At 46.1% G+C, this 25,991-nt stretch overlaps 1 protein-coding gene across 1 annotated transcript in view; it reads left to right on the plus strand.

Annotated features, from left to right (window-relative positions):
* The window catches only part of PIK3CD (phosphatidylinositol-4,5-bisphosphate 3-kinase catalytic subunit delta), a 38,777-nt gene continuing 12,786 nt past the window's right edge, over window positions 1–25,991 (plus strand). Inside the window, 14 exon segments of the mRNA XM_070955997.1 lie at window positions 1–396; window positions 5,703–5,866; window positions 7,478–7,706; window positions 9,950–10,182; window positions 11,534–11,713; window positions 13,338–13,449; window positions 13,452–13,486; window positions 14,763–14,852; window positions 16,754–16,975; window positions 19,481–19,577; window positions 20,497–20,627; window positions 22,069–22,128; window positions 23,488–23,655; window positions 24,376–24,497. Coding sequence (XP_070812098.1) covers window positions 5,726–5,866; window positions 7,478–7,706; window positions 9,950–10,182; window positions 11,534–11,713; window positions 13,338–13,449; window positions 13,452–13,486; window positions 14,763–14,852; window positions 16,754–16,975; window positions 19,481–19,577; window positions 20,497–20,627; window positions 22,069–22,128; window positions 23,488–23,655; window positions 24,376–24,497 — 1,820 coding nt within the window. The 5' untranslated portion in view covers window positions 1–396; window positions 5,703–5,725.

The following is a 25,991-nucleotide window of genomic DNA, read 5'->3' on the forward strand; positions in this document are numbered from 1 at the left end:
GTCAACGTTGTTGTGCTCAGGAAGCGCAGCTCCCGCGCCCTCGATTCAAAGCCCTCCAGCAAACAAGCGAACAGTTTCCCAGCGCGCAGCTGGAGGGGGTTAAAAACAAACAAACCGAAGCCTCCGCACAGGGACAAACCGGGAGCTCCGGAGAGGATCCTCCTCCTTCTCCTCCTCCTCTACTTTACAACTGGATCCTGGGCGATCGGATCCGCAAAGGCGACTCCCCTTCAAAAAGCATGCCGGTTGGCAAGCAGCCTGGGCCAACCTTCAAGGCGCATGTGGAGAAGCGGATCTGCGACCCAAACGCGCGTTAAGGAGCCGCTCCCAAGCACTCGCTCTCTTGGCAAGTGGATCGCTCGATGGATCGGTGAGGGAGGAGCTGGAGCACGCAGGGTAAGAGGAGAGATCTCTTGCCAAGGGATAGAGCTCTTAACAGAGGAGGGAAAGAAGGGGATCTGTTTTAAAAGTGGGGAGGGGGATCTGTTCCAAGGGACGGGTGGGTGGGTGGGGGATCAGCTTGATCCTCCCCATCCCACAAGGGCTGGGACTGGGAAGGGGATCCCTGGGACGGACCACGCTCCCTTGCAAAGGCAAGCAGCAGCCGCCGAAGAGGTGGGGCTGGGCGGCTAGGCGAGTCCCCATCCTTTCCAGGGGTTTCAGCAGGCTCGTAGGGAGGCCGGGATGCAGCAGCCGGCGCCTCTGCTCGGAGGTGGGTGGCTTCTTCCCGGGGATCCGGCGCCTTTGGAGACCCGGGGATCCTTTGCGCTTGCTCAGCATCTCCTTACCTTCCTCGGGGGGGATCCCTCCCCCTCCTTCCCTCCTTCCCTCCTTTGGGGAATTGGATTTGGGAGTGGAGGGGGGGGGAAAGCTTTGCAAGGGTGGGGTTGGGCAGCGAGCCTCTGAGCACGTGCAGAGGGCTTTCTGCCGGCGCCGTCCTTTGTTCGCCCTTTCCCTTTATTAGGGAATGCCCAAGAGAATTGGGCGCATCTGGAAAGGCCTGCAAATAGTTGCATTGGGGAGGGGGTCGTTTTTAGAGCCTCTTTGGTGCGTCCGATTTAATTTTTTTTTTTTTATTAATGAATTAAATATTTTTTTTAAAAAAAGAGCAGAAATATTACACGCTTTATAGAGCGGTATCGGCCTTTGCCAGAAATTAATCATCCGATTGATTTCCCCCCCCCCCACTCTCCTTTAAAGCTAAACCCAAGATTTAAAAACGCTGGGAAGCTGGGCGTGTTTCTTTCCTTTAAATCCAAAAGCTTTGCAAGACGCTAGTCCTTAAGAAAGGCATTGCGGGGGGGGGGGGGGGGGAGGAAACAAGTTTCAGTTAATGAACCAAGGGTCTCGTTTTTCTCTATTGTAAATTGTATCTTTTCAAACAGCATCGGCCCCTCTGAAGTTTATTTCCGGCTAAAACAATTTAAAACTTCTGATATATTTGCCACTTGTTGAGAGAGGAAAAAAATCTCTGGATTTTTTTTTTCTTTTTAATTTAAAAACAAAACAAAACCCGCAAGGGAATCTGGAGTGTGTGTTTGTTTGTTTTTAATCGGTGTTTTTTTCTTAAACAAACAAACAAAAAAAAAAGAGCAAAGCTTTCCTTCCAAGGGCCTTAAAAGTGTTTGTGAGCCCTTTGTAAACAAGCTTATCCTCCGAAGCATTTAGCTCGAAAGGTTTCCCCGCCCCAACTATGCCTTCCATTCTCAGAAAGGCTCAATAAATAATTTACTCCGTTCCTCGGTGGGATCGGATGGACTTTTCCATCATTTAGGCCGCTGCGTTGACACGCGTACATGCTACCTCTTAACGATGCAAAGGAAAAGAGGAATATGCAATTTAAGTAAATAAATAAATAATTCCCAGATTTTGCAGTCAGGCTGCAACAGATTTTGTGCTTTGCAAGAAGTTCAGGTAATCCTCGACTTACGACCACAATGGAGCCCAAAACTTCTGTTGTTAAGGGAGACGACAGTAACAGAGTTGGAGGTCACCTAGAGACGGATTCGAACCGCCGAACTGCCGACCTTTCCTGATTTTAGCCACTGAGCCACCTAATCTGGAGACGTTTGTTAAGTGAGTTTTGCCCCCATTTTTACGAACTTGCTTTGCCGCGGTTGTTAAGCGAATCGCTGCGGCGGATAAATTAGTAATCCGGTTGTTAAGTGAAGCTGGTTTCCCCGTTGCTGGTCAAAAGGTCGCAAAAGGGGGGGATCACGTGACCTTGGGGAAATCCAGCAATGGTCGTAAGTATGAACCGGTGGCCAAGCGTCTGAATTTTGATCACGTGACTATGGGTCGTAACTCCGGGACACTGCGACCGTCATAAATATGAATCAGTTGTCAAGCGTCCTATCGTGAATCACGTGACCGTGGGGGGTCACAAGTGTGAAAATCGGCCGTAAATTGAGGACTAATTGTACATCACCGAAACTGACCAGTAGCTCTTTGCAAGGTTGGCCGAGGGCCAAAGAATCACAGAGCATCATTTTGGGTTTCCGTGGCTGAGAAATCTTGAAAAATTGCCCCGTTCTTTGCTGATGGGGCCTGGGTATGTTATGACGGCTGTGGACGATGGGGGAGAAAACCCTAACTGAGATGGTCGCAATGCAACTCGTGTTTCAAATATTCCACTTTGTTAAAATTGGTGGTATATAATGTTGTGAGATTCGCCCTCCTTAAATTTTTGCTCTTGGTTGGTTAACATTTCCCAGATCAATGAATCTGAACTTGTTATCTATGATTTATCTATGATCATGATTATTATTTATGTATCGTGGTTATTACTATTTGTCTATATATGATCGTGGTTTATCACTCAGAGCTTTTATGTACGCTAAGAGCTTATGGACCGAAGACAAATTCCTTGTGTGTCCAATCACACTTGGCCAATAAAAGAATTCTATTCTATATGTCACTTCCAAAAGTTCGTTTAGTGACGATTCAAAGTTACGACGGCACTGAAAAATGTGACTTACGGCCGTTTCCCAGAGTTACGACCTTGGCGGCACCCCCATGGTCCTGTGAACAAAATTCAGATGCTTGGCAACTAACTGACTCATACTTATGACCATTGCAGTGTCCCGTGGTTCTCCTTTTGTGACCTTTTGACCAGCCAAGTCAATGGGGGAAGCCAGATTTCACTTAACAACTGGGTTCTTAACTTATCCACTGCAGTGATTCACTTAACAATTGTAGGAAGAAAGATCGTAAAGTGAGGCAAAGCTCACTTAACAAATGTCTCACTTAACAACAGAAGCTCTGGGCTCAATTGTGGTCGTACGCTGAGGACTACCGACCATGTTTTTATATAAAATGTTTTATTTCAGAAGGGGGGGGGCTTTGACTGGCTGCGAAATGCATCACGTTTGTAGAGTAGAGTAGAGTAGAGTAGAGTTGAATAGAATAGAATAGAATAGAGTAGAGTAGAGTAGAGTAGAGTAGAGTAGAGTAGAGTAGAGTAGAGTAGAGTTGAATAGAATAGAGTGGAGTAGAGTTGAATAGAATAGAATAGAATAGAATAGAATAGAGTAGAGTAGAGTAGAGTAGAGTAGAGTAGAGTAGAGTAGAGTAGAGTAGAGTTGAATAGAGTAGAGTTGAATAGAATAGAATAGAGTGGAGTAGAGTTGAATAGAATAGAATAGAGTAGAGTAGAGTAGAGTTGAATAGAATAGAATAGAGTTGAATAGAATAGAATAGAGTAGAGTAAAGTAGAGTAGAGTTAAATAGAGTAGAATAGAGTAGAATAGAATAGAATAGAATAGAATAGAATAGAATAGAATAGAATAGAATAGAATAGAATAGAATAGAATAGAATTCTTCATTGGCCAAGTGTGATTGGACACACAAGGAATTTGTCTTTGGTGCATACGCTCTCAGTGTACATAAAAGATACGTTCATCAAGAATCATAAGGTACAACACTTAATGAGAGTCATAGGGTACAAATAAGCAATCAGGAAACAATATCAATATAAATGGTAAGGATCCAAGCAACAAAATTACAGTCATACAGTCATAAGTGGAAGGAGATGGGTGGTGGGAACGATAACCATAGAACCAAATCTGTTCCTCACCTTTTCTTTGTTGTTGTTGTTGTTGTTGTTATTAGGTGATTGGTAGAAAGGAAGAACGGCTATTCTATCTTAAGGTCTAGAAACTTGATTTATTTAAATTCGACTTTTTTGTATTTTGGATCCTCCACCCACCCACTTTTCCCCTCCCCCCCCCCCGTCAATTTGGTTATTAGTAGACTTCTGGAAAAACCCCAAATGTGCTTGCTAAGATGCTTGCAAGGTTTCTTCGGTGTAAAAATTGTGTACAATAGGGGGGGGTCGAAGCCATCTCAAAATGCCCCTGCAGAAATACGGCAGAAAAAACGGCGCCGGCAGATTTGAAAACGTTCAGCAGAGAAATGTGTCACCTGGAAAGGCAGCGGCCCAACGGATGCGATGGCGCGATGCAAAGCACTTGCAAACGAATTGAATTGGGGAAGAAATTCATAATTCAGAAGGGTGGCAAAGTTTTGAAAGGACGGGATTTGGGAGATTTTTAAAAGATCTGCTGTGCCCACTGGGGATCGCATCTGAGGAGTGTTGGTGAAGTCATTTTCAACTGTGGGGGGGTAGTTGAAAAAGAAAGGAAAAGCCGAAGCTGCACATTTTTTATAAATAAATGAATCATCCCTCAGGAATCTCCTTTCAACTGTCCAGGACAGCTTGTTTTCAAGCTCTTTTTATTTTCTGCCTTGGGCCCATCCCCCTTAAATTCTGCTTTTGGGGCGGGGGGGGGGACAATATAATTTAATCTCTCCATCAAATAATTTATACCTATCTACCTACCATCTATCCATCTCTCTCTCTCTCTCTCTCTCTCTCTCTCTCTCTCTCTATACCTATCTATCATCTATGTATCTTTCTATCTTTCTATCTGTCTGTCTATCTATCTATCTATCTATCTATCTATCTATCTATCTATCTATCTATCTATCTGCCATCCACCCACCTACCTACCCACCCACCCACCTACCTACCTACCTACCTACCTACCTACCTATGTATCTATCTATCTATCTATCTATCTATATATCTATCTATCTATCTGCCATCCACCCACCTACCTACCATCTATCCATCTCTCTTTCTCTCTCTCTCTGTATCTATACCTATCTATCATCTGTACTGTATCTATCTATCTATCTATCTATCTATCTATCTATCTATCTATCTATCTATCTATCTATCTACCGGTTCTGTGGGTGTGGCATAGTGGGCGTGGTGTGGCTTGGTGGCCGTGGCAGGGGAAGAATACTGCAAAATCCCCATTTCCTCCCCACTCCAGGGGAAGGTTACTGCAAAATCCCCATTTCCTCCCGATCAGCTGGGAGGCAGAGAATAGATGTGGGCGGGGCCAGTCAGAATTTTTACTACCGGTTCTCCGAAGTACTCAAAATTTCTGCTGTCGGTTCTCCAGAACTGGTCAGAACCTGCTGAAACCCACCTCTGCTACCTACCTACCTACCATCATCCATGTATATTTACCTGCCGACCATCCGTTCTATTCCTTAGAAAAGAAATAGACCTTGTCAATTGTGCTGAATAAATTCGGGAGGTCCCATTTTTCATCGGCCATCCTTGTTTTAAAGAGAGAGTCAGGCCTGGAAGCCGTCTTTTGATTAATTTCTCCCCCTCTGTTTCATTGCAGGTTGGCGTTGAGAAGCGCCAGGGATGCCCCCAGGAATGTATTGCCCGCCAGAATTTTGGTCTAAAGAAAGCAACTACACCATCCATGTGGACTTCCTCTTACCCACCGGGATTTACCTGCCCCTGCCCGTTTCCTGCCATGCCAGCCTGGCTGCCATTAAAAAGGTACGGTCTTCGCGGCGGGAGTTTTGCCCAGCTACAGGGAGTCCTCGCCTTACAAACAGTTCATTTAGTGGCCATTCAAAGTTACAGCGGCGCTGGGAAAAAGGGACAGATGACCGTTTCTCACGCTTACGACCGTTGCAGCCTCCCCGTGGTCAGTTGATCAAAATTCGGAGGCTTAGCAGCTGGTTCCTATTTACGACGGTGGCAGTGTGCCTGGGTCACTAGTGTTGTGGTCCGGCGGCAGCCTGCAGAACTGGCAGCGGAGTTGGACAGTGAGGAGGCTGGGGAGGAACATGGGCCAGTCCTGGAGTTTGGGGAAGGCTCTGCGTCGGAGGCAGAAAGGGGGCCAAGGCCATCTGATAGTTATGTGCTGTCTCCGGAGTCTGACATCAGTGAGGCAGAGGAACAGGGAGAGCCTGTTCCTAGTGCGCGCATGCGCAGAGCTGCCAGAAGGCCAGAACAATTCAAACAAAAGGGACGACTCGGGAGTAGGGTTTGGAGATGATTGGCCCCTCCCATGAGACATAAAGGAGGAGCAAAGGCACCTGAGCCTTTGCAGGAAGCAACTTTGTTCATTCTGGTCCGTTGAAATTCCGCAGCTCCGTTTTGACTCTGTGCTCCGTTTGGCCTTGCAAAGCTAATCGCCAATTAGGTCTTTGGCAGCGTGTCAAGGGAGATAAAGGTGGGTGTTTATCAGCCTTATCCCGAAGGACTGTGGCAGACTTCTGTCGGACTCTTTACAAGCTATTTGGGACTCATCTGTGAATGAATATGTATGTGGGTGGATGGATGGATGGATGGATGGATGGATGGATGGATGGATGGATAGATAGATGGATGGGTAGGTGGATGGATGGGTGGATGGATGGATGGATGGATGGGTGGATGGATGGATGGATGGATGGATAGATAGATAGATGGATGGATGGGTAGGTGGATGGATGGGTGGGTGGGTGGGTAGGTATGTGGGTGGATGGATGGATAGATGGATGGATGGATGGATGGATGGATGGATGGGTAGGTGGATGGATGGGTGGATGGATGGGTGGATGGATAGGTAGGTATGTGGGTGGATGGATGGATGGATGGATGGGTGGGTGGGTGGGTGGGTGGGTAGGTATGTGGGTGGATGGATGGATAGATGGATGGATAGATGGATGGATGGATGGATGGATGGATGGATGGATGGATGGATGGATAGATGGATGGATGGGTGGGTGGGTGGGTAGGTATGTGGGTGGATGGATGGATAGATGGATGGATGGATGGATGGATGGATGGATGGATGGATGGATAGATAGAGGATCAATGGTAGGTAGGTAGATGGATTGATAGTAAGTAGGTAGGTACTGTAGATGATAGGATGGATGGATGGATGGATGGATGCTGTGGTGGCACAGTGGTTAGAATACAGTATTGCAGGCTGACTCTGCCCACTGCCAGGAGTTCGATCCTGACCGGCTCGAGGTTGACTCAGCCTTCCATCCTTCCATGGTCAATAAAATGAGGACCCAGATTTTTTTTGGGGGGGGGCAAACCGCTTAGAGAGGGGCTGTAAAAGCATTGTGAAGCGGTATATCAGCACTAAGGGCTCTTGCTATTTTCTTCCAGGTGGTCTGGCACCAGGCCCAGTATGAGCCCTTCTTCCAGATGCTCAGCACCCCGGATTCCTACGTCTTCACCTGCATCAACCAAGCTGCCGAGTTGCAGGAGCTGGAGGACGAGCAGAGACGGCTCTGTGACGTCCAGCCTTTCCTACCGGTTTTACGCTTGGTGGCCCGCGAGGGGGACCGGGCGAAGAAACTGCTCAATTCCCAGATCAGCCTCCTGATTGGCAAAGGTGGGCGGAAGGGCGCCTGGGTGAGGGGGCCAAAATGGCCTGCACTGCAGGGCTGCGGGAGGGAATAAAAGTATTGCTTCCCGTTATTCAGGAAGTGCCCCTTGGTGGAGGATGTCCGGTGTCCTGCTTAATTGTTTGTTCATCCTTCGTGGAAGCCCCTTAATTGATTGAAAGCTTATCTATCAATGTCTCTGAAAGAGAGGCCCCCCCCTGCTCTTTTTCAGGGCTGTGTTTTTAAGTCCTTGTTTTGATTGATTAATGTATATTCGAAGTACCGACAAAAGAGAATATAGTGGTAGCTCAGGGTTGAACTATGGAGGAGGGGGGTCCCTGGTGCTCTCTCAGCTTGGTGGTTTTCTTGGAGACGTTTCATAACCCATTTAGGTAACATCAGCAGAGCTAGGAGGAGGAGGATCGTGGGGTCCTTGGTGCTCGCTGAGCTTGGTGGCTTTCTTGGAGACGTTTCATGACCCATTTAGGTAACATCATCAGGGCAAACCCACTTCCTTCTAGCACTGATGATGTTACCTAGCTGGGTAATAAAATGTCTGAAAGAAAAACAAGCCAGCTCAGAGAACACCATGGACGCCTCATGTCAACCCTGAGCTACAAATTTCTTTCCTTCCTTCCTTCCTTCCTTCCTTCCTTCCTTCCTTCCTTCCTTCCTTCCTTCCTTCCCCCATCCCTCCTTCCTTCCTTCCTTCCTTCTTTCTTTCTTTCTCTTTCTTTCTTTCCTTCCTTCCCTCTTTCTTTCTTTCTTTCTTTCTTTCTTTCTTCCTTCCTTCCTTTCCTTTCTTCCTCCATCCCTCGTTCCTTCCTTCCTTCTTTCTTTCTCTTCCTTTCTTTCTTTCCTTCCTTCTTTCTCTTTTTTCTTTCTTTCTTTCTTTTTCTTTCTTTCCTTCCTTCTTCCATCCCTCTTTCTTTCTTTCTTTCTTTCTTTCTTTCTTTCTTTCTCTTTCTTTCTTTCTTTCCTTCCTTCTTTCTCCTTCCTTCCTTCCTTCCTTCTCTTTCTCTTTTTTTCTTTCCTTCCTTCCTTCCTTCCTTCTCTTTCTCTTTTTCTTTCCTTCCTTCCTTCCTTCCTTCCTTCCTTCCTTCCTTCCTTCCTTCCCTTTCTCTTTTTTTCTTTCCTTCCTTCCTTCCTTCCTTCCTTCCTTCCTTCCTTCCCTTTTTCTTTTTTTCTTTCTTTCCTTCCTTCCTTCCTTCCTTCCTTCCTTCCTTCCTTCCTTCCTTCCTTCCTTCCTTCCTTCCTTCCCTAGTTTGGGTAATGAAACATCTGCAAGAAAAACCACTATAGCTCAGAGAGCACCAAGGACCCCGTAGTTCTCCTCCTCCTCCTCTTTGCAAACCACACTCTCTTCTAGCACTGATAATGTTACTTAGCTGGGTGATGAAACGTTTACAAAGAAAACCACCAAGCTCGGAGAGCACCAGGGACCCCGCAGTATAATAGGAGAAGGCAGACAGTATTATTGACAATTGTAGCCCATAATGATCAATCACGAAAGCGGCTGAAAAAAACCTAAAATCTCTCAGGGCATCTAACGAAACCTTTCCTGCCAACTGAAATGGACCAACTAAGACAACAGGAGTCAGATTTCCTTGCAGCTTTCTAGAAAGGTTTGGCCTGTTTCAGGGATGGCTAACCTTTTTGCCGTCGCGTGTCCAAAGCGGGGGAGAGTGCGGGGGGTGGAGCGCACGTGTGCTCACACCCATAATTCAATGTTCCCCGCCCCCCCGTGCATGCACACGCGACCCCCCCCCACTGCTTTTGGCCCGCGGTGGGCCTGGTAGGCCTGGTTTTTTGCTCTCCCCAGGCTCCAGAGCCTGGGGAGGGCTAAAACTGCCTTCCCCAACCCCCTGGAAGCCAGAAACGGCCCGTTTCCCGATTTCCAGTGGGCCCGTAAGGCTTGAAAATCAACTGGCTGGCATACGCATGCACGCTGGAGCTGAGCTAGGGTAACGCTCACGTGCCCACAGATATGGCTCCACATGCCACCTGTGGCACGCGTGCCATAGGTTCGCCATCACGGACCTATTTCCTAAGATTTGTAGTTCTAATCCTATCTTGTGCACGACTTCTGGCCCAGGGAATCCTCCGTGCTTTCACGAGGACTATAAACTTAGGGCCGTGAAAGGATACCAAAGGCCTACCTTGTCGAGGGAGAAGATCCGGCGTGGTAGGTAGACGGACCAACTTCTCCCTGCCATTTTTTTTTAGAAGGTCGTCCTGTTTCTCTCTTCAGGTTTGCACGAGTTTGACTCCTTGGCTGACCCCGAGGTGGACGACTTCCGGGTTCAAATGCAAGAGTACTGCGAGGAGAAAGCGGCTCAGCGCCAGCAGCTCAGCTGGAAGGACTGGATGGAGTACAGCTTCCCAGTTCAACTGGAGCCCTCCCTGAGCGGGCTCGGGAGGAGACAAACTCTGCCCATGGCCGGGAAGACCGTTTTTGTCAACGTCAAATTTCAATCCGGAGGGGTAAAATCCGCACGCTTCCTGAATCTCTGTAGAGAAAGAGAATGGAGAATGTTTAGTGTGTGGAAAAGTTCAAAGACTTGTGTGTGTGTGTGTATCCGAGATTGTGGGCAGCCAAAGGGAGAAACTGGCAATGCTCTTGCTAATGTGTAAATCTCAAATTTCTTTCTTTCTTTCTTTCTTTCTTTCCTCCCCCCTTCCTTCCTCCCTCTCCCTTTCCTTTCCTTCCTTCAATGTTTCTTTTTTTCTTTCCCTAGCCCTTTCCTTCCCTCTTTCCTTTCCTTTCTGCCTCCGTTTTCTCTTTCCTTTAATGTTTCTTTTTTTCTTTCCCTAGCCCTTCCCTTCCCTCTTTCTCCTTTCCTTTCCTTTCCTTCCTTTCCCTTTCCTCTATTATCCATTTCTTCTTCCTTCTCTTTGTTTCCTTTAATGTTTCTTTTTTTCTTTCCCTAGCCCTTCCCTTCCCTCCTTTCCTTTCCTTTCCTTTCCTTTCCTTTCCTTTCCTTTCCTTTCCTTTCCTTTCCTTTCCCTTCCCTCTTTCCTTTCCTTTCCCTTTCCCTTCCCTTCGTCCTTTCCTTTCCTTTCCTTTCCTTTCCTTTCCTTTCCTTTCCTTTCCTTTCCTTTCCTTTCCTTTCCTTTCCTTTCCTTTCCTTTCCTTTCCTTTCCTTTCCTCCCTTCCCTTCCCTTCCCTTTTTCATATTTCTTAACCTCCCATCTTCCTCAAATCCTGGCTTGTTTTGCAAAGACCTGATCAGGGGAATCACGTGGGCTGAACCCAAGCAAAATACAGGTGGCCTTCAACCTTACAACCACAATTGAGCCCGACGTTCATGTTGCTAAACGAGACATTTGTTAAGTGAGTTTTGCCCCCCCCCCCCATTTTACCAGCTTCCTTGCCACAGCTGGGAAAGTGTCTCACGGCAGTGATGAAGTCAGACCCACAGTTCTTAAGTGAATCTGGCTTCCCCCATTGACTTGGCTTGTCAGGAGGTCGCAAAAGGACACTACGACCGTCATAAATACGAACCAGTCACCAAGTGTTTGAATTTTGATCACATGACCGTGGGGGAATTAGCTACAGCGGTCGTTAAGCATGACAAACAGTTGTCAGTCGCTTTTTTTCCCTTGCTGTTGTAACTTCGAACGGTCACTAAAGGAATGGTTGTAAGTTGGGAACGACCTGTACCAATGAAGCAGCAGATTTTATTTTATTTTTTAAAAAATAATTTTTATTTATTTTATTTTATTTATTTTACTTATTCTATTTATTTTATTTATTCTATTTATTTTATTTTATTTTATTTATTTTATGTATTTTATGTATTTTATTTATTTTAATTTTTTCCTGGATTGGCAGGAGAGTTTCACCTTCCAGGTTTCCCTGAAGGAGTTCCCCATCACCCTGATGAGCTACGCTGTCAAAAAGCAAGCCACCATTTTCCGCCACCAAAGAATAAACCCCGTGGACGAGTACACCTTGCAGGTGAACGGGAAATACGAATACATCTACGGGGAGCATCCCCTTTATCAGTTCCAGGTATGTCTTTTCCCTTCCCTTTGCTAAGCGAACACAACCATTTTGGAGGCAGGGCGATAATAATAATAATAATAATAATAATAATAATAATAATAATAATAATAATAATAATAATATATTATTATTATATAATATAATAATAATAAAAATTTTATATAATATATAATATATATATATATAATATATAATAATATAATAATATAAAAATATAATATAATATAATAATAATAATAAAAAACCACCTTACTCGGAACAGCTTACATCCTCCGACGATACCTTAACAGTTCCTAGGTCCTTGGTTAGGACTCGAGCTGCTGAGCTATTAACCAGCCTCAAAGGCTGTGAATCTCACTAAAGATTAACCAATAAATAATAATAATAATAATAATAATAATAATAATAATAATAATAATAATAATACTACAGTGGTTTTTTTTTTCAAAGTCGGCCATTTTAAGAAGATGGGCGGACTTCAACTCCCAGAATTCCCTAGGCAGCAAAGCAAAGCAAAGCTGGTTGCTGGGGACTTCTGGGAATTGAAGTCTTTTTCCCCCCCCCCTTCTTAAAATGGCTGACTTTGAGAAAGACTGCTTCAGATAATCGGGGTGTCCATATGCAGTCTGGCCTCGGATGCAGCTTAGACTTGACACTTTGGAGCCCCAAACAGGCATGCTAGTCCTCATGAATCCCAAGGGATTTTCAAGGCAACCACGCAGGGATGAGGAAGAAACTAAAACGACTACCTAAACCTGTTCACCTTTGGAAGTCGCGCCTCAGTCTGTTAAATAGCTCGTGCGGGCATAAATTGGACGAAGGTTGCGTTTTAACTGAACGCTTTATTTAACTACAACAGACATTGGAACCGCGAACTGAACTGAGGGAAAACAGACAGCCTCATAGAAAAACACTTCGCTTGTCAGAGCATAACCAATCAGGAACCCCGGATACTCCCGCTTAAAGGAGGCCACGCCTCTAAACCAATCCCAGAGTGGCGTCCCCGGTTGCCGGGGCCTCCAAACACAACACAGTCCTTTTTCGCTATTTATGCAGGGGTGGGATTCAGTCGGTTCGGATGTTAATTTTAATCCGGTTTGCCAAACCGGTAGTTGCAAGGACCCGCCCACCCCTCTCCTCCCAGGAGTCTCCAAGCGGCCTGTTTTGGATGCCAGGCTCTGGGAGGGCGAAAAACAGGCCTACCGGAAGTCTGGAAACGTGCCCGTTTCCGGTCTCCTGAGCCCGAGGAGGCCATTTTCACCCTCCTGGAGGCTCAAGGAAAGCCTCCGGAGCCTGGGGAGAGCAAAAACGCCCCCCCCCCGTGGTGCAGGAGGCCGAGTAAGCCACACCCACCCAGCAACCGGGCAGCGAACCGGTTGCTAAAATTTTTCAATCCCACCCCTGTATTTATCCCACACCCCCCATTGATGGCGAGCTCCGGCAGGACTCGACAGCCCCCTTTCCTTCACAGGGGCTAGAACCTTGAGTTTGGTTTTAAACTTGTCCAAGTTCTTAGGACTCTGTTTCCGGGATTTGAGCCTTGTTTCATTTTATTTCCAATTTCACTGATTTGGTTTAGCGTTTGAAGTTTTTGGTTGAGGCGTTAATGGGATCTGTTCTTTCCCCTCAGTACATCCGCGAATGCCTCCACCGGCGTTTCGTCCCCCACCTCATTATGGTCCACAGATCCTCTCTTTTGAGTTTGCGGGAAGAACAGAGCAACGGGCTGGGGCATCCCCCAAAACAGCCCCCAAACTGTCTCCGAGCCCTAAGCAGAAGGTAACCGGTATAATGTTTTTTTCTTCATTCACTGTTGCATAAAAACAAATGATTTTTCAAATTCAGAAAAGAAGGAGTGGGGGAGAGGGATGGGATACATGATAGCAGTGTTCCAGTACTGGAGGGGGGGGGCTGACCCATAGAGGAGGGGGTCAACCTATTTTCCAAAGCACCAGAAGGCAGGACAAGAAACAACGGATGGAAACTAACCAAGGAGAGAAGCAACTTGGAATTAAGGAGAAACTTCCTAACAGGGAGGACAATTAACCAGCGGAACGACTTGCCACCAGAAGTTGTAGGTACTCCATCACTGGAGGTTTTGAAGAAAAGACCGGACGGCCACTTGTCTGAAATGATGTTGCAATGTTTTTTTTAAAAAATTCTGTTTGGAAATGAAGCAGTTCCCTGGGAGGCTGGTGCAGAGTCCTTTGGTTGAAGTTATGGCAGGGGTGAAATGAAATGCTCCTGGTTTAAACTGGATTGGGCAATCCGGTAGCGATTGTGGCAGGTGGTTCGGAGAACCGGTAGCGATGGCGGCGCGAGGCTCCGCCCACCCACCCAGGTGTCGTCACTTCCTGGTTTTAACCAGGAAGTAATGTGTTTTTTACCCGTCTGGGAGCCTTCCGAACCAGTAAGGAAGGTAAGTAGATTTCACCCCTGAGTTATGGGGTCTGGCCTCTGTCCCCCCCCACTTTCATCCTCAGTGCTTCTTTCTTCAAATCCCAACCTTTGTGCGATGCGTCCTACCTCGCAGGGGTGTTCAGGAGACAGGAAGGACGATTTTAATTCAAGGCTGACTTTTAAAACTTTCGCCAATCCATCTTTGCAGGGGAAGTTTAAATAGTTATACCGGGGGCTAGCTATATACCTTTTGGGGGCCAAAAAACTGCCAAAATTAGCCATGAAGAGCCTTGGTGGCGCAGCAGACTAAAGTGCTGTTAAATAGCACCAGCTGCCTGCAATTATTGCAAGTTCGAATCTCACCAGGCTCAAGGTTGACTCAGCCTTCCATCCTTCCGAGGTAGGTAAAATGAGGACCCGGTTTGTGGGGGGCAATAAGCTGACTTTGTATAAAAAAGAACACCGCTTTGGGGGGGGGGGCAAAAGCCCTACTAAGCAGATATATACAAAAGTATGAAGGCTATTGCTTAATGCATTGTAAGCTGCCCTGATTCTCCGGAGGAGGGCGGCATATAAATTGAACCAATAAATTGAACCAATAATAATAATGAAATCCAACTTCTTTTTCTCTTTTCTCCTTGTTCCTGTGTTTTAGCTGACCTGTGTATCTTTGTGGTCCCTGGAGCAGCCGTATTCTATTGAACTCCTGCACTGCAGCAAGGTGAATGCCGACGAAGGAATGAAAGTAAGTCGCTTTAAACCATATATATATATATATATTTTTTCTCTCTCTCCTCTTCTTCTTTCGGCTAGACGCTCTGCGGCTTTCCACCTTCCCACTCAAGATTTGTTTACGACTCGCATTGAACCAAACCTGCGATCTTTAAAATCTCATGCAACCGGTTATTGTGTGTGTGTGTTTTTTTTTTTTTCCTTTTTCTTTCTAAAACTCTTTCATTCAATTCTATCATTCGGCGGTCGAAAACCTTCTCACTGCAGGAAGTGAAGGCGGTGGCAAGCGCTGATTAGCCAGAAATGAACTTCTTAGAAATTGTTTATGGTGTGTGCGTGCTTTTTTTTTTTTTAAAAAAAAAGTTTTCCTTCCTTTCCTCTTACGCTAAAATGCAGCTTTTTGCAAGTAATTTTTTTTTTTTTTTAAAGGTGACTTTATAGTTCTGGGAAAAAAGATTTTTTTTTTCCTGTTTTTTGTTAAATGGAGAAATTAGAGGGTAGAAAGGAAATAAGGAACCGCAAGGGTTTGGGTTTTTTTTTAATTGCTTCTATTTTTTTTGCAGAGCGTACTTTTAAAATGTTATTTCCTTCCTGAATTTAGTGCAGATTTCCAAATAGCGTCGATCAATTTGGAGTGTGGTGCTTCAGGTTTCTTATGTAGAGCCCTCCTTGCAAATGGACTGGGGTTATTATAGGATATTTATAATATAATATAATTTATAATATAATTATAGGATATTTATAATATAATTATAAGATAAGACAAGACAAGACATTATCCTAATAGCAGTGAGGACATTAAAACAAGTATATTGTCGTTTCTGATCTCTTAAAAAAAAAAACCATTAGGGAAGTCAGAGAGCCAATTTGGTCTAAGGCAGCAGGGTAGAAAGTGGGAGATCACGAGTTCAAGTTCTGACTTAGCCAGGAAAGCCAGGTGGGTGACTTTGGGCCAATCATTCTCTCTCAGGCTAATCCACCTCACAAGGTTGTTGTTGGGGGGGCTGAAAAGCAGGAGGAGGAAGGAGTATAGTGTCCGTTCGCCTCCTTGAGTTATCTGTAAAAGCAATAAAAGGCGGGATATAAATAAATAATTCAATACAGAGGATCCTCAATTTACAGCCAATGTTTCTGCTCTGAGTGAAACGGTTAAGTGAGTTATGTGAAGTTTTTACTTCACTTCCTTGCCGCCGTTGTTAAGCGAGTCACTGCAGCTGTTAATAGTAATAGCACTTTGACTTATATACCGCTTTATAGTGCTTTATTTACAGCGCTCTCTAAGCGGTCAAACAATTTGCCCCACAAACAATTTGGGTCCTCATTTTACCCACCTCGGAAGGAAGGCTGAGTCAACCTTCCTTGCCACCGTTGTTAAGTGAGTCACTGCAGCCGTTAATTAATTTTACAGGGTGGTTATGTGAATCGGACTTTGCTTGTCAGAAAGTCGCCCAAGGGGAATCACACAACCCCCGGAGACGCTGCATCCGTCGTAAATATGAGTCCGTTGCCAAGCGGACAAATTTTGATCTCATGACCGTGGGGACCCTGCAACGGTCATATAAGTATGAACAAATGGAACTTTTTTTCAGTGCCGTCAGTAAGCTGTTGTTAAATGGTCCGTCAGTAAGCTGCTGTTAAATGGTCCATCAGTAAGCTGTTGTTAAATGGTCCGTCAGTAAGCTGTTGTTAAATTGAGGGCTATCTGTAATAGCTAGCATGTTTGTCTGAGGGTTTTTCCATCCCGCAGCCATGAGGACTAGAAACCTGACACGAGAGTTTTGCAAACGGACATCCTTGCCTTGGCCCACTGATTTGAGACTTCCTGCTTTCCATCCGCAGTTGGGGCCGCTGTTCATTTGGGACTGAAAGGATGGATGACTTTGTTCCCTTGTCCGTCTATCTCCTTTGTTTCAGTTGGTCGTGCAAGCCGGGCTCTACCACGGTCACGAAATGCTCTGCAAAATGATGACCAGCACCGAAGCCAACGTTTGCTCCGAGCCCGCGTGGGATCAGACCTTAAAATTTGACATTCACGTCTGCGACTTGCCCCGCATGGCACGGCTCTGCCTGGCCCTCTACTCAGTGGTGGAAAAAGCCAAAAAAGCCAGGTCCACCAAGAAGAAATCCAAAAAAGCGGTAAGTCCTTTGCCGTATCGGCACCATCTGTTGTGGCCCGCCAGCGGAACTGGTAGCAGATTCGGACAGTGAGGAGGTTGGGGAGGAACATGGGACAGTCCTGGAGTCTGGGGAAGGCTCTGATGAGGGCTCTGCGTCTGAGGCAGAGAGAGGGCCAGGGCCCTCTGACAGTTATCAGCTACCTTCAGAGTCGGACATCAGTAGGGCAGAAGAACAGCTGAAGCCTGTTCCCAGTGTGCGCATGCATAGAATTGCCAGACGAAGGGAGCAGCTAAAGAACAAGGGTCGACTAGGGAGTAAAGCCACCGGTGGACAATGAATGGCCCCTTCCAGAGGGAATAAAAGAGGAGCGAAAGGGGAAAAGGACGGTTGCACAGGGGAATGATGGCAGATTTGGGATCTTAACAATAACCAGAAAGAGAAGCCAAGCACCTCGTGCAAAACGACGAGTTTTCTCTCGCACACCCGTCTGCAAAAGAATAAGGCCGCTTGGAAGGGTGTCCAAACCAGCATTGACTGGTTGAAACGTTCGTCTCACAAACCCTGAATTGGGGATGTGGGGAAGAAGGGGGGGGGGAAGAAAAAAAAGAAAGAAAGAGAATTAACCCGCATGTGCCTGCTTCTTCTTCCAGAGGCCGCCTTCTCTTTGACATCTGTACAAAAACGGCTGCTTTCTGAGAAAGTCCCCGTTTCTTTCCAGATGTTAAAAAGAAGATTTCGTTTCAGCCACGGGAGGGGATGTGTTTTCTCGGTTGTGGAAACACGAGAAAGTGCCAACAGACACAGGCGGTGCAGCTGCCAAAGGCAGCTGGGGGGCCGGGCAGCGGAGGCAGGGGAAACGAAAGGCGTTGGGACTTCCTAGAACCGAGCCCCCCCCCCTTCCCGGTGATGGCCGCGCGTTTTGGTGTCCTTTGCTGAGTCACGCAGACTCTGTGTTTTCCCCATTTCCCCCAAATTTGCCGAGTCATCTGCTTTTTGGAGTCCATCCACTGAATTACTCACCGCTCTCTCTCTCTCTGCTTAGTCGCCCGTTTTTTGCTGCCCTCATTCAGTTTGGCTAGTCCAAGAGGAGGGAGGAAGGAGAAGGAGGAGAGTAGAATAGAATAGAATAACAGAGTTGGAGGAAGGGACCTTGGAGGTCATTTAGCCCAACCCCCTGCTCTATCAGGAGACCCTATACTATTTCTGAGAAAATGGCTGTCCGGTCTCTTTTGGAAAGCTTCCAGTGATGAAGCTCCCATAATTTCTGAAGGCAACTTCTGTTCCATGGGTTGATTGTTCTCACCGTCAGGAAATTCCTCCTTGTTTCCAGGTTGAATCTCTCCTTGACCAGTTTCCATCCATTATTATTCCTTGTCTGGTCTTCGGGTACTTTGGAAAATAGGTTGACCCCCCCTCCTCTCTGTGGCAGCCCCTCAAATATTTGAACACTGCTATCATGTCTTCCCTGGGCCTTCTCTTCAACTCTAATATATAGAATATAAATAATATTTATATTATTTATGTAGCAATAGCAACAACAAAACAATAACAACAACAACAACAGTAGTAGTAGTAGTAGTATTTTAAGAATTTTAAGAAGATACTTGGTTGATCCCTAGGACGCTGCCAGCAACCCGTATCAACCATCAGCGCCAGTCAATGATATTTGTGATGCATTTTTAAATGTTCAGTTGACTGAGTTTCTTTTTTCTTTTAATTTTTAAAAACAAACTTTATTAAACTTAAAAAGATAACATACAGTATATACAGAATACATCTATATTAATCCAAACAACATTACTTACTCACAGCAAAAGGTAGAAAAAGAAAACAAAACAAAATTAAAAAGAAAAAGAAGAAAAGATGAGAAAAAAAGAAGAAAAAAATATATAGAAAGTGACTTTGTCGCTTTATCGCATCCTTTATCTTGTTGAAGGTGCCTGTTTGTTAATTTTGTTGTTTTACCTAATTTTACATTTACTCTTCTTTCTTTTGATTTATCCAATCGTACCATCTATTCCACGCCGCGTAGTATTTTGAGTCGACCTTATCTTTTAACTCAAATGTTAATTTATCCATTTCAGTTGACTGAGTTTCATGTTTAATGAATAAAAGAGATAATAATAATAATAATATTAATATAGAAGGAAAAAGGAAGTGAAGGCACTTTTCTTAGCTTCTTGGCCAGCCACCTTTAAAAAAGGAAAAGCGTGGAAGCACCCCAAAAAGAGTCCTTTGTACCTGGAACCCGTGTCTTGTTTACACTGCAAAGGGTTTGGAGGTTGGTTTTTTTTGATCCTTGTTGAACCGGATTAACCGTCGCCTCTCAAGCAGGATACCACAAGCAGGAGGCAGGCAGTGGAGCGAAAAGGCGGACCAAATTTGGCTTTGAAAAAAATGAACATTTTTTTTTTTAAGGTCTGCCACGGCTTGTCTTCAGGGCATCCTGTTCTTGGTAGTCCCGTTATCACCACATGTCCCATCATCCCTGCCATCATCTTTCGTCTTTCCTCTCTTCTCTAGGACTGCCCGCTCGCTTGGGTGAACGTGATGCTCTTTGACTACCAAGACCAGCTGAAAACCGGAGAGTGCGTCTTACCCATGTGGTCGGCCTTCCCAGGTGGGATAAATCCTTCTCTTTTCCCAGGGAGAACAGGAAAGGGCGTCCAGTTGGATGAGTCTGCTCCAGGGGTGCAAATTTATTTATCTTCCCTACCGGTTCGCAAATGTATGCGCACTCGCACATCGTCTGCGCAGGCACAAGGCCTTCTGTGCATGATCAGAGCCTCAAAAACAAGGAAAAATGGGACGTCTTCCACGCGGGTGGTCGGGGCACCCTGCAGTTGCCTCTACCGGTTCGCTCAAACCGGATAGAACCAGCTGAATGCCATAACTGGTCTGCTCCTTTCATTTCTTTATTATTATTTAAACCCATCGGGTTTCTGCTACACCAAAAAGCCTAAAAAACCCCCAACAAGAAGCAGGTTTTAAAGATCGAATCGCAGAATTGCAAAATTAACGGAGTTGGAAGGGACCTGGGAGGACCTCTAGTCTAACCCCCCTCTCAAGCAGGAAAACCCGTGAAGGCGAACCTATGGCATGCGGAGCCATATCTGTGGTCACACAAGCGTTGCCCTAGCTCAGCTCCAGCGTGCATGCGTGCACTAGCCAGCTGATTTTTGGGTCTTCTGGGCCCACCGGAAGTCGGGAAAAGGGCCATTTCCAGCCTCTGGGGGTTGGGGAAGGCAGTTTCTGCCCTCCCCAGGATCCAAGAAAGCCTCTGGAACCTGGGGAAGGTGAAAAACGGGCCTTCCGGTCCCACTGTGGCCCATTTTTACTCCCGGGGGGGTGGGTGCAGGAGGCTGAGTGCTGTCTGTCACACCCCCTGGCCACGCCCACCCAGCCGGTCACTAGGTCAGAGAACCGGTTGTTAAGTTATTTGAATCCCACCACTAGTTACGGCACCCCGTAAACCTAACCCAGCGAGGCTCTGCGTTCGAATGGAGCCATTTGGCAGCTTCAGCCCTTTTGCCTTCCAGACGAGAAAGGGGAATTGTTAAACCCAACGGGCACCATCCAGACGAATCCCAACACAGAGAGCGCTGCCACGCTATTCATCCGCTTCCCTGGTATTTCGTTGTATCCGATCTACTACCCTCCCATGAGACAGGTGAGCCCCATGCGTGTCTGTGTGTGTTCCCTGCTGCTTGTTTTGTGTTCTGGGTAACGGGAGCAAATGGGTCCCTTCGCCGGGACGATTTGCCTTGCTTCTCTTGGTGTTCGTGGGTTGAGGTTGTGCCCTGTTGTGGCTCCGTTACCTGAGCCTGTGTCATCGGCAGGAGAGGACTCCGAGAGTGAAGGAGAGGAGTTGGCAAGGCCTCCCTCTCCAGGACCCTCCTCTCTGGCAATGCCTTCAGTGTCCGCCGAAGGGCAAGAGATAGGGCCGGGGCCAAGCACGTCCACGCAGCCACAGGTGGACAGTGATGAGGGAAATGAGTCTTGGCTGGATCCCCGGCAGCGTCGCAGAGATAAGCGCGCGCAACAGAAGAAAAGGCGTGCCAGAGATTAAGCTGAGTCACTGGACCACACCCCACAGGGTATAAAAGGGGGTGAGGTGGCCATTCAGACTCTGTGACGGACAAAACTAACTACTATCGAGTCACATTGCATCTTTGGAAACAACATTATCGGCCTTGGATTTATTTTACGAACTGGACAATTCTTGACTGTGTGTATTTTGTTTATTGAGTAAAGTTCTTGGCAAGCAGCTACTGGGTTGCTGCCAAGCTTCTTATCAGAAGAATTGGTTGTCTGCCAGTTTATTTAACCCCTGGCTGTCTGTTTGTGTGCGTGTGTGAGACGGGGACAGAACATGCCCAAAGGCAGACAGGGAGGGGGACTCAGAACCAGATCTGAATCTTCTGATTCCCAAACTAACAAGATCTCGGGGGGTGGCAGCGGTGGGCTACTGCCAGCTTGGACGTTGGACATTGGGATTCAGCGAGAAAAATGGCAACAGGGAATGCCCCCAAACGATGGGAAAACCAGGGGTGGGCTGCTGGGGATTTGCAGGGGTTCGGAAGAACCTCTAGCTAAGATTCTGGGCAGTTCGGAGAGCCCCCAAATCCCACTCCTGGCTGGCCTTGCCCACCTGCCCCGCCCCTCACAGGTGTCCCCACGCAGCCTGTTTTGGATACAGATAGGTGTAGGACATGCACAGACGCTTGGGGAGGGCGAAAAACGGGCCTACTGGAAGTTTGGGAAGGCCGGAAACAGGCCCATTTCCAGCCTCCAGAGGGCCTCCGGAGCCTGGGGAGGCCATTTTCGCCCTCCTGGAGGCTCGAGAAAAGCCTTTGGAGCCCAGGGAGGGCAAAAACACGCCACCGCCCCCTCGCTGTGGTACAGGAGGCCGACTAGGCCACGCCCACCATGGCAACGCCCACCCAGCAACCCAGCAGAGAACCCGGTTGCTAAAATTTTTGAAGCCCACCCCTGAGGTAAACAAAGACCAGCTGATAACGGAAGCCATTTTCTCTAGAGGTCTATCTTTCTTGGAGGACAAATATTATTCAGGTACCACTTTTGTGTGTTTGTGTGTTTTATTGTTTCAGATCTTAGAAAAGGGGCAAAACGGCCATGGTGCCTGCGGTACCAGAGAGGATCCAGAAGAGGTCAGCACCAAACAAACTCTTTTTTTTTTTTTTTTTAAGTCTGGCAGATGTTTTGAGCTGTATCTGTGGGGGGGGGCATGCAGAAATTCTGCTTAAAATGGGATTTGGGAGTGCAAGGGAGATAAAGCTGGTCCTCGACATTCAGCCATCAATTTAGCGACTGCTCAGAGTTACAACAACGTTGGAAAAAAGAGGCTTGCAACCGATCCTTAGCGACCGTTGCAACATCTGATAAAAATTGGGTTGCCCTGGGTGTATTTGGAATGTTTGTAGCATCCCAGGGTCATGTGATCGCCAGTGGAGAACTATCCAATACGGAAATGCAATGGGGGAAGCTGGAATTCACTTTACGACGGAGTGATTTGCTTAACAACGGTGATTTGCCTAGCCGCCCGTGGCAGAATAAACGGCTGTAAAATCAGGCGCCACTCCCTTCTTGACAACTGCCTTGCTCAGCCTTGAAAATTCTTGTCCCAAGTTGTGATTGTAAATTAAAAACAGGCACACTGAGACTATATCTGCTGAACAAAACTCCGCATTGGTGACAGGAAGGGCATCTGGCCAGTAAACACTCAGCCCCATTCAGTTGCCCCGACTCCACCCCGCTAAGGGATTATGGGGTCATTAGATGATGATGATGAGAGAGGGAGCTCCTTTCTTCTGCCTTTAAACGTTTCCCAGAAATGAGTCAAGCTCAACATGAAACATAGACTCCTAGGGATGGAAGGGACCTTGGAGGTCTGCTAGTCTGACCCCCTGCTCAAACAGGAGACCTTCAAAAGAGACAAGCGTGCCCTCTTAAAAGCAGGGACCGGATCTTGAATATTTCAACCTTCCAAGGCCACTATTCAAAGACTTTTTTTTCTCTCCTTATTTAAATCCAACAACAGGATGAAAAGTAAAGCAATTAATTTAAAAAAAAAAAAAAAAGTTGTAGGAATTGGCTTGCTGACTAGGGAATTCTGGGAGTTGAAGTCCATCTGTCTTCCAAGTTGCTAAGGTCGAAAAACATTTCTTTACCATAGAAAAGATCCTTCCTACTCAACATGTCTGAGCTTTCGTGAGATTTTTCTGTACTTCCTTTTCCTCTCCTGAGCTAAATGACCCTGTAAATCTCACTGCTTTTGGCTTTGGTCCTGCAGGGGATGATGGGCTTCCCCTTTTGGGCCCCTTTTTTCTATCCCCGAAGAATTTGCACAGACACACACACAACCCCTATTTTTTCCCCCTGCAAAAAAAGCCCCGCAAAGACAGCTTTTCTAGTGTTCCTATAAATATATTTTACTTCCTCCTTTTCTAGTGGGGGAAATTGTTAGCTTTCTCTCTTGCTCTTGACTGCCATCTTGTGGTTCTGTCTAGAAACAGCAGCTGAAGGAGATTCTGGAGCGTAGATCTTGCATCGAACTTTACGAACACGAGAAGGATTTGGTGTGGAAAATGAGATACCAGATTCAGGATCAGTATCCGGGAGCATTGGCCAAACTCCTTATGGTAACCAAGTGGAATAAACACGAGGATGTTGCCCAGGTGAGAATTTTAGTTAAGATCTACCGGGGATAAAATATTTATCCGGGGATGACAGGCGGTTAAATCCTAACTTAGAAACTCATCTAGAAAGCTGCCCCAAAGACACTGGGCTTGTCGATCAGAAAGGTCGGCAGTTCGGCGGTTCGAATCCCTAGTACAGGTCTCCTGCGTGAGAAGGGGGTTGGACTAAATGACCTCCAAAGGCCCCTTCCCAATCTGTTACTGTTAAAAAAAAGTTAGTGTGCTGTGTTTAGGAAAAAAACTGGATTGTTAACTGCCGTTATTCAAATCAAATCAAGTTTATTACGGTCAAAAGACCAGAGACCAGAACAAATAAAAACGCTCAATGGATATCCATATAAAAGATAAAATCTGTATTAAAATCACAATTTGGTATCCAGTCTGTCAGTCACACACGGTCTAACTATAAAGTAGTGGCCAAAATGGAAACCTTTGGGGAAAAGTGTATTTTTGAGGTTTGACGGCTAATAACACCACTTTTTTGGGGGGGGGGGAGTTTCAAGATAATCCTATTCCATTGCTGGAATGGCCTGGGAATAGCTCAGACCTTAACCCAGTTAAGAATAAATCAAGCTTCCTTATTTAGGGGTAGTATACCAGGGCAGCGATACCTTCAGTGCTTTTCTGACGGAAACTGGAGACTAAAAGATGACGAAAGGCTTGCCCCGATCCAGAGCTGATCCTATGCTTGTCTTGCAGATGATATTTTTGCTGCAATCCTGGCCGGAGCTTCCCGTTCTCAACGCCTTGGAGCTTTTAGATTTTAATTTCCCTGACCCTTACGTGAGCCGCTTCACTGTCAACTCCCTGAAAAAGCTGACGTGAGTTAAAATTCATACATATATATACTCACTGCAGCAAGAATAGCTTACGCCCAATATTGGAAAGGAAAGGACACACCACTAAAGGAACATATTATTCCGAAGGTTCTAGAATGTGCCGAAACAAACAAATTAACGTTAGAATTAAATGAGAAAGAAGTCTCAGAATATTATACGGTGGGGGATGATTGGTACAGGTGGATTGATAATAGAATAAAGAATAGATAACAGTTAATATAAATCTTAAGATGCATATGTAAATTACGTTATATTACGATGAAAAAAGAAGAATCAATCTAACCTGTGTAGAAAAATAACACAGTCTGACTGATTGTACTGTATTGTATTATAATAAATTTCAATTAAAAAAAAAAAGAACTCGCCAACTCACTAAAATTCATCTCCCAAAGAAGGGGAAAAAAGGGGGGATGAAGTGAGGAAGAGAGAGAAAGAAAAGGAGAGGGCTGTTTTGAAAAGGAAGTAATACAATTAATAAATACAATATTTCATGAGAAAGGCGGGGCTTCATGAATCAAAAGTTGGAATTAAGATTGGCGGGAGAAATATCAACAACCTCAGCTATGCCGATGATACCACTCTAATGGCAGAAAGCGAAGAGGAACTAAAGAGCCTCTTGATGCGGGTGAAGAAGGGAGAGTGCAAAAGTTGGCTTGAAACTCAACATTAAGAAAACTAAGATCATGGCATCCGGCCCTCTCGACTCCTGGCAACTAGATGGGGAAGAAATGAAGGTAGCGACAGATTTTGTTTTCCTTGGGCTCCAAGATCACCGCAGATGGGGACTGCAGCCAAGAAATTAAAAGACGCTTGCTCCTGGGGAGGAAAGCTATAACAAATCTAGACAGCATACTAAAAAGCAGAGACATCACCCTGCCAACAAAAGAGCGTATAGTCAAGGCGATGGTTTTCCCAGTTGCAATGGATGGCTGTGAAAATTGGACCACAAGTAAGGCTGAGCGCCAAAGAATTGAGGCTTTTGAACTCTGGTGCTGGAGAAGACTCCTGCGAGTCCCTTGGACTGCAAGGCCATCCAACCGGTCAGTCCTAGAGGAGATCAACCCTGACTGCTCTTTAGAAGGCCAAGATCCTGAAGAGGAAACTCAAATTCTTTGGCCACCTAATGAGAAGGAAGGACTCGCTGGAGAAGAGCCGAATGCTGGGAACGATGGAGGGAAAAAAGAAGAAGGGGACGGCAGAGAACGAGGTGGCTGGATGGAGTCACTGAAGCAGTTGGCGTGAGCTTCAATGGACTCCAGAGGATGGTAGAGGACAGGAAGCCCTGGAGGAACATTGTCCATGGGGTCGCGATGGGTCGGACACGACTTCACGACTAACGAAACAACAATACAATTTTCGGTTTTATTTTAAAAAGTGAAACAAACTTCAAACCCAGGGGGGCGTTTCTCAACCTGGGCGATTTTAAGATGGGTGGGTTTCAACTCCCAGAATTCCCCACAGCCAGCCAGTGAATTC

Source organism: Pituophis catenifer, unplaced genomic scaffold (assembly GCF_029215685.1).
Source record: "Pituophis catenifer annectens isolate HBS135680 unplaced genomic scaffold, rPitCat1.0.hap2 SCAF_18, whole genome shotgun sequence".
NCBI classification, from domain to species: Eukaryota; Metazoa; Chordata; class Lepidosauria; order Squamata; family Colubridae; genus Pituophis; species Pituophis catenifer.